The following is an 18,823-nucleotide window of genomic DNA, read 5'->3' as shown; positions in this document are numbered from 1 at the left end:
ATATTATTGTTGTCTAAGATTGAGGTTTATAGTTTTTCCATTTGACCAAAAGCTATGACACATTTTTAATGCTTAATAATTTGTAATTTCTGATATCAATTAGGTAGTTAAAAGAAGGCAAAAGACTTGAGGCATGCCTATTTTCTGCAGGTGCAAATTTGCAAAATTGATAAAAGTTATGGGAAGTTTTGGTGTTAGGCGGTCACTTCAAAGCTTTTATGTAAATGCAAAAATGTATTTTTGGGGGTTCTTTTTAGTTTATTGTGATATTTATTGATATCTTAACCGACTGGAGGTCAAATAGTTCACCTTAGCTTAACATTTTCGACCGAATTACTGAATATAAAATACTTTGTGGACTAAAAAAAACTATTTATTGTGCACAAGTAAATACAAAACAAGTCAATATTTAAGGTATCTTTTGTGTGTGTGTGTGTGTGTGTGTGTGTGTGTGTGTGTGTGTGCGCGCGCGCGCGTGTGCGCGTGCCCCCGTGCGTGTGAGCATCTGCGTGTTACCCGGTAATAAATGCAGGACCGCCTCACTCTAATCAAGCTGATTAAAAATTCCTGCGCGCACAGCCGGAAATCGCACCACCGTTCCTCCTTGCTGTGTGTGTGTGTGTGTGTGCGCGCGCGCGCGCGCGTGCGTGTGTGTGTCTGTGTGCATGCATGTGTGTTTATGTGTCTCCACTTTCTCTACTTTTATTTGTCTCCGCCTGGACTTTTTCGGCCTGAGATGCGGAGGAATCATATTTGATTATTCTTATTATAAGGGGGATTATTTCTTCCTTCACACACTCTCCTCCCTACACTGTCTCCCTCTCTCTCACTCTCACACACACACATACATCCCCCTCCTATCTTCTATTTTTTTCCCCTATTTTTTTTTTTTTTACCCCCTTCTACCACCACGCCATTTGAAATGAGGAGGAGAAAGGGAAAGCACAAGCAAGCAGCAAGCAGCGGCAGCAGCACCAGCAGCGAGGAGAGGAGAGGGGGGAGTGATGAGTCAATACAACTAATAATTTAATGGGGACAGAGAGGGAGAGACGGAGTGAGAGAGGGGGAGAGACAGCAGAGAGGGAGATAGAAAGAAAAGAGGAGCTCCGTCCGGACGCCAATCCCCAACCAACAGGACACCTCCTACTATTACTATCGCAGGCAGCTCTCTTATGCATCCACAGCAAGCCTTATTTATGCTCGACATCGGAAAGTAAAGCGCACTTTTTGACCCCCCTCTCCTTCTTTTATTTTGCGAACCTGTTTCGACTGTCCGCATATCGTCTCCACATCGCCTCCAACGCGATAGCAGAGACTGTCGGTTATTATTATTATTATTATTTTTCTCTCTGTGTGTGTATCAGCCGGTAGTCAGATCTAGCTAAGCCGACGTAGAGCTATTTTGTGAAGGCTCTCTCTCCTCCACACAGCGAGGGTTTATTAGGTCTTCGGCGGCGGTTATTTATCATTACAACTGTGTCCGAGGTGCTTTGCTTTCCGCTGCTCACTGTACTGATCGGCTGCTGCCGATGTAGCGATTTGGATGTTTGTGGTGCGAACTAAAGCAGAAGTCGCCTTCACTTGTAACCGATCTGGACGCGGCTAGACCCGCTCACTTTGTGCTAAATGTCGCCGGTTCTGACGGTCTCGGTTGCCGTTTTTTTCCTCCTTCCAGCTGGACGGAATAATAAGCTAACGGACGCATAGACAGACACACACACGCACAAACCGCTTACCAATGTTCGCCTATCGCGGTCCATCTCGACCTCGTCGTCTCTCGCACAGACCCGGGTTGTTGTTTTTCCCCTCCGCCTGCCAGTCCTCCGCGAAGAAGAGCAGGAGAAAGCGTCTTTTTAAACACTGATTATTTTTTTCCCTGCTATCATGCACACATAGAGAGAGAGGGAGAGAGATAACAAGACCGGGAAGCAGGAGTTGTTTTGAGTGTCTTTTTTTCTTTTCTACCCTGGCCAAACTTGAAGAAGACGTGTTTTCCAGGCGGTGTTATATGCTCCCCAGTGCTGAAGAAGTGCTGCGTTTCAGGTTGGTTTTGGGAGATTTTTCCCCACTTTCCTCCTCCCTTTAAGCCCCCCATTTAAACTATTGCTCCTAGTTTTTTTTCCCTTAAATGTGTTTTAAGGTCATTTTAAAATCCTGACCTGGATCCTGACTGTGTCCGGGTCTGGATTCCTTTGGCCCCCTTGTTTGTTGGGAATTAGTTGCCTCATTGCATGCTATGAATGGGGGAGTTCATGATCTTGTGCGTGGGGGTGGATGATTTTGCCCTTTTCACTCTTTTGACAACAGCATTCCAGTTCATGTTCATCATCACAGTGCGTTAACCTGAATCATCCTTAATTACTTTTTCCATTTGCAGTTTTTGTACGTTAACACATCTTGTATTATGACTGATGGAGTCTTGAAGTTTACTCCAGGGAGTTCAGATAATGTATGAATTGTCAGCTTGAGCCTCAATCAATATCTTTGTGTCTGTGCACTGAAGCACCTGTGGTTAAAGCTGCCACAGAGGCTCCATCTCTCCCTCCTCTCTTGTCTTTTCTTTAACTTTTCATGCTTGTCCTCATGAGTCAGCAGCTGTCTGTTGAAGTTTCCAGAAGCTGACTTCCCTTCCCAAAGTTGTAAACTTATTTCCTTCCACGAATACCGCTCTACTCTTGCAGAAGTTCACACCTGTAAAGTCATGTAAGTGGCTGTGAGAGCGTCTGTCACACCAAAATGACGTTGCGGCCTTTTTTCGCCCTCCCTTCCCCTGACGAGCTGCGTCATGACTGTGAAGCCGCACGAAGTGACTCAGAAACTGAATTACGTTAGTTTCCCTCTCGCTCTGCGTGCGCCGCGGCAGAACCTTGTTCCTTGAACTGCACTGTATTCATTCAAGTGGAATCTCCCAGCAAATTAATGTGTTTGCACTAAAACCGGGGCTTGTTTGCCCCCTCTCGCATGGGAATCTCTAGTGGGACACCCATACATAATACATGTGTTGAAAAATGGGAACATTACAGCGGCACGAAAACGTCACTGTGGCCCGAGTTGTCATAACTGAAGCGAATTGACAGTTACTGCCGTAATGGGTCTGTTCTCAGAGGTTTCAATTACTTAAAGCACTTTTTTTTGCTCTATAAAAACGTCCCATCGCGTCTTCACATGTCAGTGACATCAACACAGAAGATTTTGTGTTCATTGTTCTCTTCGTATCACATTTCACTGCCTCTTTTTATGCCACACACATATCTCTTCTGACAGCCGGATCCTTCTGTGTGTCTCCAGGTGATAGTGAGCAGAGGTGCTGAGAATGATGGACCATCTCAGCGAGGCGTGTTTGGGCAAGGAGAACTCTGAGCTGGTCAACAGCATGGCAGAGGCCAAGGCCCCGCCGGCCAAGCTGCCCCGGCTGGAGCAGAACGGCAGCCCCCTGGGCCGGGCCAGGCTGGGCAGCACCGGGGCCAAACTAGCCGGGGTCCCGTACAAACCCACCGGACACCTGCTGAAGACCTGTCACAAGAGAGGTAAGAGGGACAGACTGTGTGTGTGTGTGTGTGTGTGTGTGTGTGTGTGTGTGTGTGTGTGCAATTTAACAATTTTGGTATATGTAATATTCCTTATTTAGTAAGTTTGCAGCTTTCTGCATTTCAAATGTAAAGATTTGCTGATTTTATTTGATATGATTGTACATTTTGGGGGTTTGGACTGTTTGTTGGACAAAAACATATGTAACAAGAGTATGGAAAAATGTGTGAGGGGCACCTCTTACTATTTCTTATAGCACTAAAATAATTAGTTGATTAATTGATTTGTAGGTTTTAAAAATTTTTCAGGCAAAAATACGAAACATTTGCATCTCAAATGTGAAGATTTGCAGAATTATTTTGTCTTGTGTAAAGAAAAACAGAATAATTGTGAGTTTTTAAAGTGGGATAAAACCAGTGATTTTAATATATATATATTTTATTTTTTTATTTCAGCTCTGGGAAACTGTTATGACCATTTTTCACTATTATTGGACATTTTATATAGACTATTAATGGATTAAATGATAAAATAATAGTCAGATTAATCACTCATAAAAATAATCACTAGTTGCAGAGCTAATTTCTACAATTTTATAGCCCAAAACGATTCATGAATTTCTCAAAGAGTTGACAAAATAACCAATAAAGGAACAATTTTTTAATCTGCATAAAAATAATTATGAAATAAATATAGTTGAAGTAACTTTATGTGTGCATTTGTGCACAAGTAGTAGAAGAATAAAACCATGTAAATAGTGGAAAGCTATTTAAATGCAGTTTAAATAGCCCCCTTCCCACACACACCACCTTCCGCCCACCACCACCACCCCCTGCATGCTCTCCAAAAACTCTTAAACCTTTTTACAATGCGTCTTTAGTCATCTCAGCACACACACACACACACACACACACACACACACATACACACACACAGTGCACACACTCCCACTTATTTGCCCAGACAATAGCTAATAGAAGAGCACTGTGAGAATTATTCCTGTGTCGTGCTGCATAGCGCTGTGTCACTGCTCTTCCCTCCAACCGCAGCCCTCCTGCTCCGACATTTGTTTATTAAGGGAAAGTTTCAGTCCTTTAAGAGCCATTCTTGTTTAAAGGGAGCCTTTACTTTGAGATTATGACATAGCTTTTTAATATAACTGGTGTCAGCCTGTGAAAAACACGGCGGGCAAAGCTATCCAAAATATGTACCTTTTTATGATTATGTTTTTTTTTTTTTTTTTGTGGGTTGGAAATGAGTTTAAAACCTGCAGGTTCGGAGTTGTAATAGCACTTGGCAGCTCAGGCTCTTCTGTTTGTTTGTTTGGCTGGTTTGGTGTTCTTTGGGCAAGAGGGACTCAGGAACTCTTGGAATGTGGCTGTGTGAGTGTCCTCGGATGGGCCGTTTCTCTTATTTGCTCCTTTAATCTATGTGTCGCACTCCAGCTGAGAGAGCTTAATTTTTCACCTCCATCATCTCTGCTTCTCTTGGCCTCCTACGACGTTTGTTCCTCCAAGCCTCCTCATTGCTCCCCCCCTCCTCCTCCTCTTCCCCTCGCTTTTTTTAAGTTTCTTCCTGGGTAAAGGGTGAAGCAGCCGAAGGGAGGCGGGCGGGTTTCGCCGCGGAGGCTTCGCAGAGGGCCCACAGTGGGCATTGTGTCCGAGCCCGAAACAATATTTACCGCAGCCCTCTCTGGGCTCCCTGGAAACAAAGCCAGTATTGATCCCCCAAATGAACCTACACAGCAGTCTTTATTGTTAGATCTTTATCTATTAAAATCGGGGGAGGAGAAAAGCAGCTCTTTCAGCACATTCCCTGGCATCTGTCGGCTTATTGATTGTTTTGCCAGAGCTGTGTGCATCTTCTGGAATGCCTGGGATCGGAAAATATTAGAATGTGAATCATTTAAATCGGCAAAGACAATAAATGTGCGGAAATCGTGTTGAGGCAATAGTAGCGTGGAGACATACTGAGAAAGTGGGGCAACAGGGCAACTCATAAAGAGTAAGCTGTGGATACTCCTCGTCAACACTTTGACAGAATTTCAATTTTCTGCTGTTGTTTTTATTCAAACTGAGACTTCAGAAGGCCAAGTGGTCCCTGTGCCCTTAAACTTTCTTAAATTTAAGGGATGTTATTTTAGAGAGGGAAAAAATGGCATATTGGGTGATATTTGCACAGTGGGTCTCTTGAACATTCGGCAGTCTTTGGACAAGGATTGCTCATTCCACCTAACAGCAGAGCCACTGTTGACACAGACTAGTAAACCTCAGGGCGCAGAGGTGGTACGGGATTTGAAGCACTGCATCATGGGAAGATGATTTTGGGTTGGCAGGCAGAAGGAAAGGCTAAGGTGATCCCAGAGCATTGATAGTGAGAAAACAGTCAGTTCTGCCAAAAGGAGACACACCAGTTGAAGGATTTTTGTGGCTCCTCTTCACACAGAGCTAGAGGTTATAATTATTTTTCTAACATATATATTTTCTTGTTAAACAACCCATAGTGCAACATCTGTGTAATATTATGTCATCATCCCAAAACCTTGAAAATGAGCAGGAAGGAATCCTCCAGCAGTAGATAAAAAAGCTTCTTTAAAATGGGATTATAGATGGATAAACTACAAGAAGGAAAATTGTGGAAAATAAATGACAAAAGACAGCATTTCTAAAAACAAATGCATGTTATAGTGCAGCTCAGGAGTGTTTGATTCCCTGTGTTGATGTGAGAGTTTGGCTTTGAGACAAAGAGGTGAGGGTGAAGATAGAAAGTGTCCTATAAAAGACAAAAAAAATGCCTTTGTGGTCCAAACTCATCCTTAAGTAGATTTCTGTACAGGACTTCCACTCAGCAGCAATCTAATCACTCGCTCATAATCCCTTGACACTCAACCTCAGCGTAACTTAATCATCAGTGCTAAATATTAATCTCGTCCCTTTTAGCAAACACACAGAATGCTGAAGGTCAGAAGTTTGCATATGAAGAAATGTGAACCCTTTACTCACTTTGACTCTGCGTCTCGGTGTCCCCAGGCAACATGCTGCCCGTGTTCTGTGTGGTCGAGCACTACGAGAATCCCATGGATTTTGACAGCAAGGAGGAGCATGCGGAGTTCGTCCTGGTGCGTAAGGACATGCTCTTCAACCAGCTCATCGAGATGGCCCTGCTGTCGCTGGGCTACTCCCACAGCTCAGCGGCCCAGGCCAAAGGTAAGCACTGGAGTCACTCACTCACTCTCATCATCATCTCTTCTTAAGTTTCTTCTCTCTTCTGCCTCTTTTTCCCCTTGCTTTTTCTCTCTAATGCTCATTAGAGTCTTCTCTACAGCGTTTTCTGACCCGCTGTTACTTCACACACTCATGCTACACACTCTCTGTGACCATAATAGCCTACCGCCAGCAGATCTAAAGCCACAGTAACACATCCTGACACTGATCCCAGACAGGAGATGCTCAAGTCTCGCAGGGGTCTCTCACACACACACACACACACACACATTCCCACAAGGACTCTGAATGCACGCACTAAAATGCTTATATGCACATTCACGTATTGTGCACACAAGACACATACACACTCATCCTGTATATATTTATATACACTCAGTGACTCAGTGGGTGGGAGGGGCAGGTGGAGGAAAGGGTCTGCTAATTGCACTTGAGCGCACGCAGGCCGAGGGTGGCTGTTTCAAGGTGCCTCTTAGCATGCTCTTTTATTATAGCCTGTCCATCACACTTACACACGCAAACACACACACACACAACCTAGTCCACCTCTCCCATGAGCTTCCTGCAGTGTGGGCTACCCCCTTTCTTTTAGGCAGTCTCGGGAGAATTTCTGCCGTTGGTTGTTGTGATTTTAGTTACAAATAAAGTATAAAGAACAGAGCCTATGTGAACAAAATGCCTCTAAATGGCTTTACCCATACAGGTACATGTGTAGATGTGGTTTAGTGACAGCAAGTTGAGATGCCAAATGTACTTTTTTCTTCATTCTTTTTGCTCTTGTCTCCATTGTTGTGCTTTTGTGTGTCCATGTCTGTGTCCTTGTTGATCATGTGTGTGCGTCATCCAGGTATGATTCAGGTGGGGAAGTGGAACCCCGTCCCCCTGTCATACGTGACAGACGCACCGGACGCTACAGTGGCTGACATGCTGCAGGACGTCTACCACGTGGTCACGCTTAAGATCCAGCTGCACAGGTAAGAAACGCACACGTGTCACATTTCCCTGTTAAGCAGCACGGACTGGAAACAAACACTTTTGAATGCATATATGTGTACCAATCCAAACTGTGTGTAGGTGTACACATACAACTTTTTTCTTATTTTGCCTGCCCACCACCCACAAAAGTGCAGTGTCATAACCTAAAACACACACCAGTATCGGATCGCTTTAATACACAACAGAGGCAGAGTTGTACCTATTAGTCTGCGCTTCCAACACACATCGCATGTCTTGTATGCCCAGAGGCAGGTGCCAATCTGCCGATGCCCTCTGCATGTTTGATACTGAGAATAGCTCTATTACTCACACACACACACACACACACACACAAATACACACAGACACACACACTCATACACTCACAGCAGACTGACCTTTCCCAGGAATTGTGAAAAAACCTTCTGAATACTGAAAACTTCCTCACCTAATTGTGTTAAAGAAACACAGACTTGTAAACTCAAGCGATGGAAGCATAGATACCATGCTAACAGTTTAGCTTTTACTGTGATGAGTTATAAAGTAGATTTATTTCCTGCAGCTGCTCTATGTTTAAATGCTAAACGATGTTAACAAATGTCCAGATAACACTTTTTGTATTGGAGATTGGTTAAAATGATAGCAAAGTAGCAGTTTTTCCCAAACCAGCACTACTTTAGCTCTTTTCATATAAAAATTAATCAAATGAATGTAGTGGGCAACTGGAGACTGCGCATGGCTAAAAATGACTCTGCAGCAGATGAATACACGGTTGTTCACCTGAAGTCCCATAAATAAACCTGGCTGTGCACCGGCTATTTTAAGTGAAATATATTTCTTCTGAACCTACACCGCATATAATAATAAAAAATAAAAAAAATAATAAAAAAGAGCTTCTTGCACTGCTAGCTGTCTTGTGCCGTCACTCTACCATACTGTATGCTAAATGCTACTCAGTAGGAGTGAGGCTTCGTCGTATTTATACACACAGCGCGAGCATACAAGCATTTATAGGCACGGATGCAAAAACAGTGTCATATGTGCTCATAGGCACACACACACACACACAAACAGCCGAGTGGCACTGGTGTGGAGGCTTGTGCCAGCTGCTGTTCCGACTCTTTTCCTACCTCGCTCTGCCTCTTCCTCTCTCTCTCTCCCCTCTCCTTCTGTGTCTCCCCCCCCACCGCCATCGCCACCACCCACCTTCGCCAATGAAGCACTCACACACTGACTGATGTGAACATGTCTACCAGCCAGAATACAGAAGGTTGTGTTTATTTCCGGCATGCTAGCCTTGAATGCATGGATAGCTGTCTTTCTCCACTACCCCCTTTCTGTCTCTCTCCCTCTCCTTCCCTCCTCTTGTTCACTTCCTTCTCCCCAGAGGCTTTCTAGCTGCTGGAGCAGTTTAAGGTGTTCTGGAAAATCCATTGTTTGTGTGTGAGCGAGTGTGTGTGTGTGTGTGTGTGTGTGTGTGTGTGTGTGTGTGTGTGTGTGTGTGTGTGTGTGTGTGTGTGTGAGGTTGTGTGCTGTTCCTACAAGCAGATGTTAGCCTCGACCGTTGCACGCATCCTTTTTCTACCCCGCTCTCCTGTTATCTCCTTGCTCGTAACGTTTTCCAACACACCAACTGACAGATTTATGGACACATGGGCATCACAATGTGTCATGCACTTGTACGCTCATCACCCCTCGCTCAGCGTCTCATCTCGCTCGCTCGTCAAGTGCCGAGGCAGGTTTCACGAAAAAAGAAATTTGCCGATTCGTGCAAAAATCGAGCATATGTCTTGCAAGTGTTTATCCAGAGAGAACTGGGCGCTCTCACTGTTGCTCAGTACTTTCTCCACACTTCCACCCACCACCATGTAAATCTATTTCTCATTTTCAAAAAACCCAGAAATCAGAGTGTGTCTCAGGTAGAGCTGAATCCCTGCGGCACACGACTCTAGCACCAGCTAACCTAACGTCAAAGCCAATCTGTGTGATTTATAAATCTATTTTGATTTTGCTGCATATTGTTGTCAGTATTGTTATTGTTTTGTATTTGTTTTTCCCCTTTTCTCTCCCCGCCCCGCCATCCCCTCACCCCCGCCCCCACCCCTCCACCTCACCCCCCACCTCCCCATCCCGCCCCAACTGCCGCAGAAATCTAGCCAGTAACACCTTAAATTGTTTCGCCGAGCACAACGAGCCAGGAAGGTAGAAGTAACACGAAATAATAGTCGCCACATGCAGCTGATGTATAATTCATGCATCAATCCAGCAGATGTGTTGTATAAAGTAATTAACTAATCAGAACAATCAGGAGAGAGAGAAAGAGAGAGAGAGAGAGAGGGAGAATATGAAAGAGGGAGAGAGAGAGAGCAAGGCAGGCAGAGAGAGAGAGAGAGAGAGACAGAGCAATCTCCAGATGCATCTGCTTGATGCGCCAAATGAAATCTGTCTGTCTTGGAGGGGCGCTTGCAGCAGGAAAAAAAAAAGAGCGGGAGCCCGTGTGTTCAGCTCTCTTTCTCTCTGGTTTCCTCTCTCTGTCTCTACCGCTCTGTCTATCTGATTGTTCCAGTGATTTGGCCATTTCATCAATATATATTTTAAACAGGCTTGGGCTGATATTGCAACCTGGTTTTAATTGCCAGTTGCTAATAGAACACTCGAGTTGTGCTGAAACACTTAGTTTAAATAACCGATTGACAGACAGTTTATTGACTAAATATTATCAATCATTGAAGTTAGGCTTTTGCTGTTTTCTGTGGTTAGTATTGTTATATATTGAATATCTCTGTGGTTTTAACTGTTGGTCGGACAACACAAGCGATATTAAGACTCATTTTTGTGGCTTTGGTGGCTCTTTTTATGACAAGGACTTACCTTATAGAAGAACATGAATCAGATTGATCAATCATGAATCCATTCCCATTTCATTTTCAGTCAATGTTAGGGTCAGGGTGTTGTACCGGATTGAGTCAAATGAGTGATAATTGATGAGGAAGTGTTGCTGCAGGATAACTTCCCCAAGTTGCCTCTTACACACATGCACCGAGAGTTTTTTTGTCGGGTTCAAATTTATTTCCAGATTTCCAGATTGCTGTTATAACCCATTTGCTCCATATATCAGGGGAATGTCCAGCCCTTCCAATCAGATTAAATCATTTTGATATTGTGTTGCTGAATTTGTGGCTTGTGTATTTTATCATTTTCGTTCAAGATACCATCAGGGCTGCTGGCTTTTTCCTTTTCTATCTTTGTCTCTTCTCCATCTGAATTGTTTCTCATACTCTCTCCCCCCCCTCCCCCCATCCCTATTTTCTCCCTCCCCCCCTCCACCCCACACTCCCGTATGTCTCCTCTCCCTCTCTCTCTCTCTCTCTCTCTCCACAGTTGTCCTAAGCTGGAGGACCTGCCGCCCGAGCAATGGAGCCACTCTACAGTAAGAAACGCCCTCAAGGAGTTACTCAAAGACATGAATCAGAGCTCTCTGGCTAAAGAATGTCCCTTATCACAGGTGCTGAAGCCCAGTCTGCTTATTTAAAAAAAAAAAAAAAAAAAAGATTAACGCCCAATCCCAACCCCCCCTGCTACCATACTACACAACAAAACAAACACCCCTATCTCCATCACCACTGTCTTTTATCCTTTACTTATCAAATGCCCTGAGTTTGATCAAGTGGGAAAGAGAATCGGCATAGAAAATCCAAATCAATGGCTATTGTCATTTGTTTTTGCCGCATGATTTTTTTGTTTCTTTTTCCGCCCCCGTCAGACACACACACACACACACATGCACACATGCACAGACTTGTATGCAACGGCAGCCAAAAAGCAGAGGTGTTGTTGAACGTATGGTTATTGTTAGATAAACATTGGCCCGAGCCCAGAATGATCTGGATTTGTTTTTGTTCTTTTTCTCATTTAGCTAATTCTCAACATTTCAGGCAGGACGTACTGTACATACGTTGACGTGTCAGGTGTTATATTCTGTGTTTTTTTGTCGGCTGGGAGGCTGGATAGAAAGCACTAGCGCAGATATTGTATTAACAGGCAGTGTAGTCAGTATATCATGGAGGCAGCTCTGGAGTGAATGGAATGAAACGGCAGTATATCTCTCACAAGGGCCAATAATGTGTGTGTGTCTGAGTGTGTGTGTGTGTGTGTGTGTGTGTGTGTATGTGTGCATTCACTTGAGTATGTTTGTGAAATGTATATCAACGTACTGGGCGCGTATGTGAAAGTGTTATTTGTGTTCTGCATGCCGTGTGTGTATTCAGATCCAAGCGTGTGCGTAGGTGCCTTCAGTGTGGAGCCAGCTCTCCTCCCAGGCCACCGTATGGTCACCTGGAGACCCTCATTTGCGCTGTGTGTGTATGTGTGTGAGCGGCTGCTCTCAGTGTGTGTGTGTTTGTGTGTTTAGCCGGGCATGAGCAGTGCGCTGATGATGTAAAGAGTCCCTGGGTGGCGTTCAGGCGGAGCCCAGCCCGGTCTGGTAATCACCCTGTTTACGGTCCATATGTGAAGACGGCTCAGAGGAGAGCACACACTAGCTCAGAGGATCTAACACTCAGGCACACACACACACACACACACACACACACACACACACACACACACACACTCTGCCTCAGACACACATTCGCTATTTTCAAATACGCACCAGTCTCAAATTAAACTGAAGATTGTTTTAGCTTTCCAGAGAGGATGAAGGAAGGTCCTGAAAATGTCTTCATCTTGAATTTATTTTAACAGCCAACGTGGACCAAAATTCAGATCTAAATGACATTAAATGCTCTCACATTTTACCATCATGCTGAAAACATTACCAGCCATTGTAGATTCCTGATATCATTTGTCAATCAGAATCAGAATCAGAAATACTTTATTGATCCCTGAAGGGAAATTGCTTGAATGCAAACATGTTAGTTATGTGTTTTCTGCTCTCATTGTTCTCCCTGCCAGTAAATACTTAAAATCAGAATTTAAAAAATGCTTAACTGTCTGAGTGAAACCATATTTTTGTGCTGGCAGATTTTTCATGCTATATTATAAACACCCAGTACTTACTGTAGAGTAAAAATCACATATAAATCACATGTCTTTATTGGGCTTGAGCCAAATCTAAGCTTTGCTTTATGAAAGTGTATTTATTAGACATTGCCTAGACATTATTTTATATTTTATTTTAGTACAGTGTCTGTTTTTAAGGCAGCAAACTTCAAAACACTCATTTTTATTTATTATGTAATTTAAAGAGAAATTGGCAGCTCTGCTGTGTAGCGACTCCACGCCCTATATGTATCTGCCTTGTTCAAACATGGCTGCCATGATGGTGTTTGACATCTGTTACTCTGTGGGGTTTCATCTGGCCCGCTACGCCCATAGAGCGGTGGTTTGTTCCTCCAAAGCCCGACTGGTTTGGTGGACTGGTTGTCACGATTGAGGAATGTCCCCACATTGCCTCAAAACATGGACTGGCTGCCCTGTGACCAGCGATGTCACCATGTCGTCTAATGAGGAGGTGAGAGGACAGGAAGCACTCACTTGGCCCACCCTCTGAGGTTTCATGAGTTGACCGAAAAAAAGTGAAATGAGTGGGAGGAGAGAGGGGCGTTGCAGTTGGGGGGAACAGAAGATTGGCACCTTTTTAGGATTAGTGTTTCCTTGATATTCTGCTGCGTAATCCCAGACCGAAAAGAGAGGTTAACAGATGAGAGAATCGCAGCAAGTGAGTGAAAGAGAATTAGCCCACCTCTGAACAGAGCTCTGAAGAGAGAGGGGAAGGCGGGGCAGCAGAGCAGTGAGGGGAGGGCGGTAGGGGGTTATTTTGTGAAATGCTGCTTTTGTCCAGGGCCTTGTCAAACATTTAGTTTGATTCTTTTGTAGCAGGGAGTCATGCTTTGTGTGTTTAAGCTACAATTGGTATGAGGAATCTCTTAGACAGAGAAAATGTATTCACTCACGCCTATTGTCAGTCCTCTAGAGGAACTGATTCTGACCTGCACACGTATGAAGAAATCTTAAAGATTTTTGAGAAGCATCCCCTAAATAAAACTTCTGCTGGTTCTGCCTCAATCAGCCAATCAGGCTTATTATTTTCTCTGAGGTTGCTACCAAGCTTAGCAAGCCCATGTTCGCAGAAACTATGGCAACAAACGAGGTCCCCCCCCCACCACTCTTTCACATTGCCACCACCTCTTCTTGCCCACCCCCTGCTCACTCTCACTGGGCGGCCCATGATGCACCAGCTGCTGCGTTGCGTAGCAGCAAATAGTCATCAAAATGCCATCTTTGCAGGCCTTCACCACCTCGGCAGCCATAGGCACAACCTGGTTGCCAGTGTGTGTATCTGCGTGCGTGTGTATATACTTGCTTGTGTTTGTTAGACTGGAGGAGGGGGGGGTCATCCCAGTTGAGGTGGATATGTGCCATAATTGAGCTGTGTTAGATGTTGGCGAGAGACAAGGCACAATGTTGCAAATGGGATGCGCTTTTTTCCCCAGCTGATTCAAGACATCAGGCTAAGTTGGAATGTGTGTGTGTCTGCATGTGTGTGTATTTAATAGTGTACGTGCATGTGTGGTAATCTGCATGTGTGCATTTGTGTGTCTGCACCATGTGTGTTTGTCTGCAGGGGTTGTACTTAGTGTGTGTTTGCATTTGCCAGTGTGTGCACCACACTCTAACGCTGGCAGCTGGGTGCCTACAGTACCTGCCTGCTGCACCGCTATTCTCTTACACACACACACACACACTCACACACACACACACACACACACACACTCACTCTCTCCCCTCTTTCTCTCTCTCTCTCTTCCTGTCTCCCATGATGGGGAGTGGAGTAGATGTTGGGGACCGATAGTAGCCCAGTGCCACTTCCTGGTCTTGCTGATAAGCTCTCTGTGCTGCAGATGGCTATCACTTAAAGGGTCCACGCACATGCTCATGCGCACGCACACACACACACACACACACACACACACATACACCCCGGCACGCACAAACACACACACAGTCATGCTACCTGTTGACAAGCCCTAGCACAGCCCTCCTGCTGGCACCGCAGTGGCAGCAGAGGCTCTGGTTATCTGCTTGATTTCACTTAGTGCGTATGCATGTGTGTGTGACAGAGCAGTGGGGAGAGCAGGAGAGAGAGAATAGGTGTGTGTGTGTGTGTGTGTGTGTGTGTGTGTGTGTGTGTGTTGTTTCGTTCACACATACACGTGGGGCCCCCTGTGAGAGGTAGAGTGATGTATTGAGGGAGAGGGCTGATTAATGAGGAGCGTTTATTAGAACATCTGTGTCAAAGATGGCGGAGAAAGAGAGAGATAGAGAGGAAGATGGAAAGAGAGAGAGAGAGAGAAAGGCACACCGTCTTCTGCAGGTCTCTTGTTTGTTGCCTGGAGCCGCCTTAGCCCAGATATACTGTAAATAAAACATGGCAGGCTGGAGGAGAGGAGTTCATTATCCCACCGACTTAAAGGAGAACTCTTCTTACTTTAAATAAAAGCTTTTTTAGACGGATCTGTGGCTCGGGAGTTGGCTACCGGAACAAGGTTAAACTGGAATGTGTGGTTTGCTGCTCTACCAATCGTTATCCCCCTGCTTTTTTTCCCCCGAGTCAGTAAATCCAGAACAAAACCATTCATTCTGATTTACACTGGCTTATGCTTATCATAAGGAATAAACAGGAATTATAATTTTAAGACTACAGAAGGTTGCAGTTGCTATTTCCTGATGCCAATATTGCATAAATCCAAAAGAAGGAGCTGCCTCATGCATAAATGTATGACCCATTAAAAGGGCAATTCTGACTTCCTCACCCTAACCTGAACTCTATCAGGGCTTTCATTGAATGAAGTCTTTTCAGTAGATCTATTAAAGACTGCTTTGTTATACAGCGCAAGTCCAAAATGCAGACCTCTTCACCCTCCTGTTTCTCATCATGACGGCATGATGCACCACAGCATTCTCACCACGCTGCTGATTGGCCTCAAACCACAGTTAACTCTACCTGCTACATGCAAGTACACTGAGACACATCCAGGAGGATTAATGGAGTCTTTTGAGACTCTTATTAACATTTTAAGGATAACGGCAACATACGTTACCGCTAAAAAAAGTTTGGGGTCACTTAGAAATGTCCTTATTTTTGAATGAAAAGCACATTTTTTTCAAATTAAATTAACAGACATACAGTATAACCATTATTAATGAGGTAAATGACTAAGATGAAAGATGGAAACAGATGCTTTTCTTATTTTGTATATTGTCCTGTGTTCCAGTGGCACATTGTGTTAATCCACGCTATAGTGTTGAAAGGCTCATTGATCATTAAAACACCTGAGCATTATGTTAGCACAGCTGAAAACTATTTTATGCTGATTTGAGAAGCAATGAAATGATCCTTCCTCAGGCTGGTTGAGTATCTAGAGGTAAAGTTGGAGATTTGTACAGGTTAAAATGACTATTTCTACCATTGTAAATGTTTACCTGTATTTTCAATTAATTTTTGTTACCTATTTCTTGAATAAAACAGTTTATATTCATGGAAAAACACACAGATATTTTCTAAGTGACCCCAAACTTTTGAGTATAACATATAAACAACATCTAAACACAGTCAACGTCTCAAGAACTCTTCCTTTTATAAACTCTTGTCGGCCGTCAGCTTCCTGTTACTGTTTGTAGGACGAGGTGTCACATTAAGCTGGTTTAAATAGTGCTTAAAGCTGACCAGCTTTTGCTTTTGTTCAGTCTGAAGCAGATGCCTCCCTGCGACGCTTTGTGGAATCTTGGTTCTGTGGAAACTTTGCATTTGTGTCTAAAGTTTTGTGTATCTTCTGGTTGGACTTTTGGAGTCGTTTGATCGCATGGTGTGTGTAGAGCTTCAATTGAGAGGTCAGGAGGTCAGAGTTAAGGCCTTGACATACTGGGCTGCAATTTTTTCACATCAAAACATTCTGTCAAACTGTTCTTTTGTACTTTCACGCAGACGGAGAGTATTAAAAAGCAGAACATGGTCAATTCTTGCAAATAAAACCACCATCTAATCAAGTCATCTTCTATACTTAATGAGCAAAGTTATTTTAGTCCGAAACATTAGGCTGTCTATCGAAAATGACATTGCATCTCCACTTCCTCCACACTGTACAAAAGTGATGCCAGTATTTTTCAGATTCAGACGCTTCCATCTTGGAGTGATTGGACAGTGTAGCCACGGTGTCGAGGTCTCACTCATACACCCGCCCAGCCCGTCTCAAATCAAGCACAGCTGTCAAATCATGATGTTACGCCCCCATTTATAGCATCAAGTAACTAATTAAAAACAAATTCAACAGGAAAATGCTTTAAAAAATCTCTCAGTCTGATAAGAACCACCTAAAATTAAGTATGAAATTGAAATCTTTTTTTACGGGAAAATGTATTTAACCTGTACGTCTTTTCCCATCTGCTAACATGATCTAAACTACAGTTAGACATATAAAAGGCCTACACGTAAACACTCTGTAACTCATTATTACCCAGAGCATTGTGCTTAAAAGAAACTAGCTCACAGTAACTCACCTCAGACAGACTTCTAGACGCTGCTTCAGATCCTGGTTTATTTCTATATATCTATTTGAAGCTTTTGAATAGAAAGGTTTGAAGGCTAGACACTTGATTGGATGAACCGTCTGTCTATCGTGATCAAAGTGGCCCGTGCCGAAACCACTCTGCTCCTCCTTCTATGAAGAAATACTCTCCAGTTCTGATATAACTGATTCTCTTTAGTCGCCATTGTTGTTTTGTACGAACAGTTGTCAAACTTGTAACTTAACGCTATTGATCAGAACCTCCAGTTGTACGTGCATTTGCAATCTTGTGATTCAGTGTCATACGAGTAGTTTTGACGTGAAATATTGACATTCTTCTGTCATTTATTCCACAGTGTGTGAAGCCTTTAGATTGACTTTTCTGACAGCGCAGCTCCCTTCTTTGCTCCCTCCTTTTGTGCAAAAAAAAAAGCTGGAGAACCAGAATCCTCCTCCACCTCTTCATTGAGCTCGTACCTCCATGCTGCTGTGCCAGAAGGTTCCCCAGCCATCCTCCAAGCGCATATATTATAGAAAATGATAAAGATGGCATACCTGTAATTTCAAAACAGATGGTTTGGTTCTTTTGAATATTTATAACAATCAAAAACAATTTCTCCTGCACCAACCTCGTTATTCGCCCGGAGGCCAGCAAGGTGTTAAAACATTCATTTTAATGAAACTGGAAGGAGAAATATCGCCTCTTTGTTTTTTTTCCAAGGCGAAGGAGGGTTGGTTGAAGTGAACGTGGAAAGGGCAAAGAATCGACTGTACAGGGGGAGACGGGAGCACACGACATGCTCGGTGCGGCCCTCGATCCGCTTGAAGTCGTCGTCTTTAACAGATTGTATAAATAAAGAGCTGCAAAATAAAAGAGGTTTATCTGTTTACATCGCCCGACTCCCCAGATGCTGATATTCAATAAGCCGCTATCTTCTTTCCTTTTGAAGGTAAATATATTTCCTGCCGTCTGCTCTTGATGTCAGCAGACTCAGCTGACCTTATAATTTACCCACTCTGAAATACAAACAATTTTCAGGCAAACTCAACGGCATTTGATAAAAAAGAACAGATAAAACCTTGCTTGATTTAATTTATTTTACCTTTAAGAAGACAAGATCCAAAATTTTCTGCATGTCTGATACTTTTCAGTTGGCTTTTTTTAGTGCTGGGTTTTACCGTGTCCCTATCTTTTATTTGTTTTGACAAGCTACAGTGTTACTGCATGTTCCACAAGCTTTAATATTATGTCTGTATTTTCCACAATGAGAATCTAAAGTCTCTCTCTCGTTCTCTCTCCCTCTCAATCAATCTCTCTCTTTCAGAGTATGATTTCCTCCATTGTGAACAGCACTTACTATGCAAATGTGTCGGCGGCGAAGTGTCAGGAATTTGGGCGCTGGTATAAACATTTCAAGAAGACAAAAGATATGATGGGTAAGCAAAACGGAGGGGCGCAAAGTATGGCGCTCACACTTTTGTCTCTTTGCACACACACACATTCACACACATGCACACCAGTCGCTATTA

At 43.7% G+C, this 18,823-nt stretch overlaps 1 protein-coding gene across 1 annotated transcript in view; it reads left to right on the top strand.

The window, feature by feature from the left end:
* The first annotated feature begins 632 nt into the window (after nt 1-632).
* satb1b (SATB homeobox 1b) overlaps nt 633-18,823 on the top strand; it is a 51,619-nt gene continuing 33,428 nt past the window's right edge. The window contains exons 1-7 of the mRNA XM_059339420.1: nt 633-2,043; nt 3,289-3,527; nt 6,558-6,734; nt 7,600-7,726; nt 9,876-9,929; nt 11,109-11,232; nt 18,619-18,730. Coding sequence (XP_059195403.1) covers nt 3,314-3,527; nt 6,558-6,734; nt 7,600-7,726; nt 9,876-9,929; nt 11,109-11,232; nt 18,619-18,730 — 808 coding nt within the window. The 5' untranslated portion in view covers nt 633-2,043; nt 3,289-3,313. The remainder of the gene's footprint in view (nt 2,044-3,288; nt 3,528-6,557; nt 6,735-7,599; nt 7,727-9,875; nt 9,930-11,108; nt 11,233-18,618; nt 18,731-18,823) is intronic.

The sequence above is a fragment of the Centropristis striata genome, chromosome 8 (assembly GCF_030273125.1).
Source record: "Centropristis striata isolate RG_2023a ecotype Rhode Island chromosome 8, C.striata_1.0, whole genome shotgun sequence".
Taxonomy (NCBI): Eukaryota; Metazoa; Chordata; class Actinopteri; order Perciformes; family Serranidae; genus Centropristis; species Centropristis striata.
Note: the sequence above shows the minus strand (reverse complement) of the source record. Positions and strands in the feature narration are given on the sequence as shown.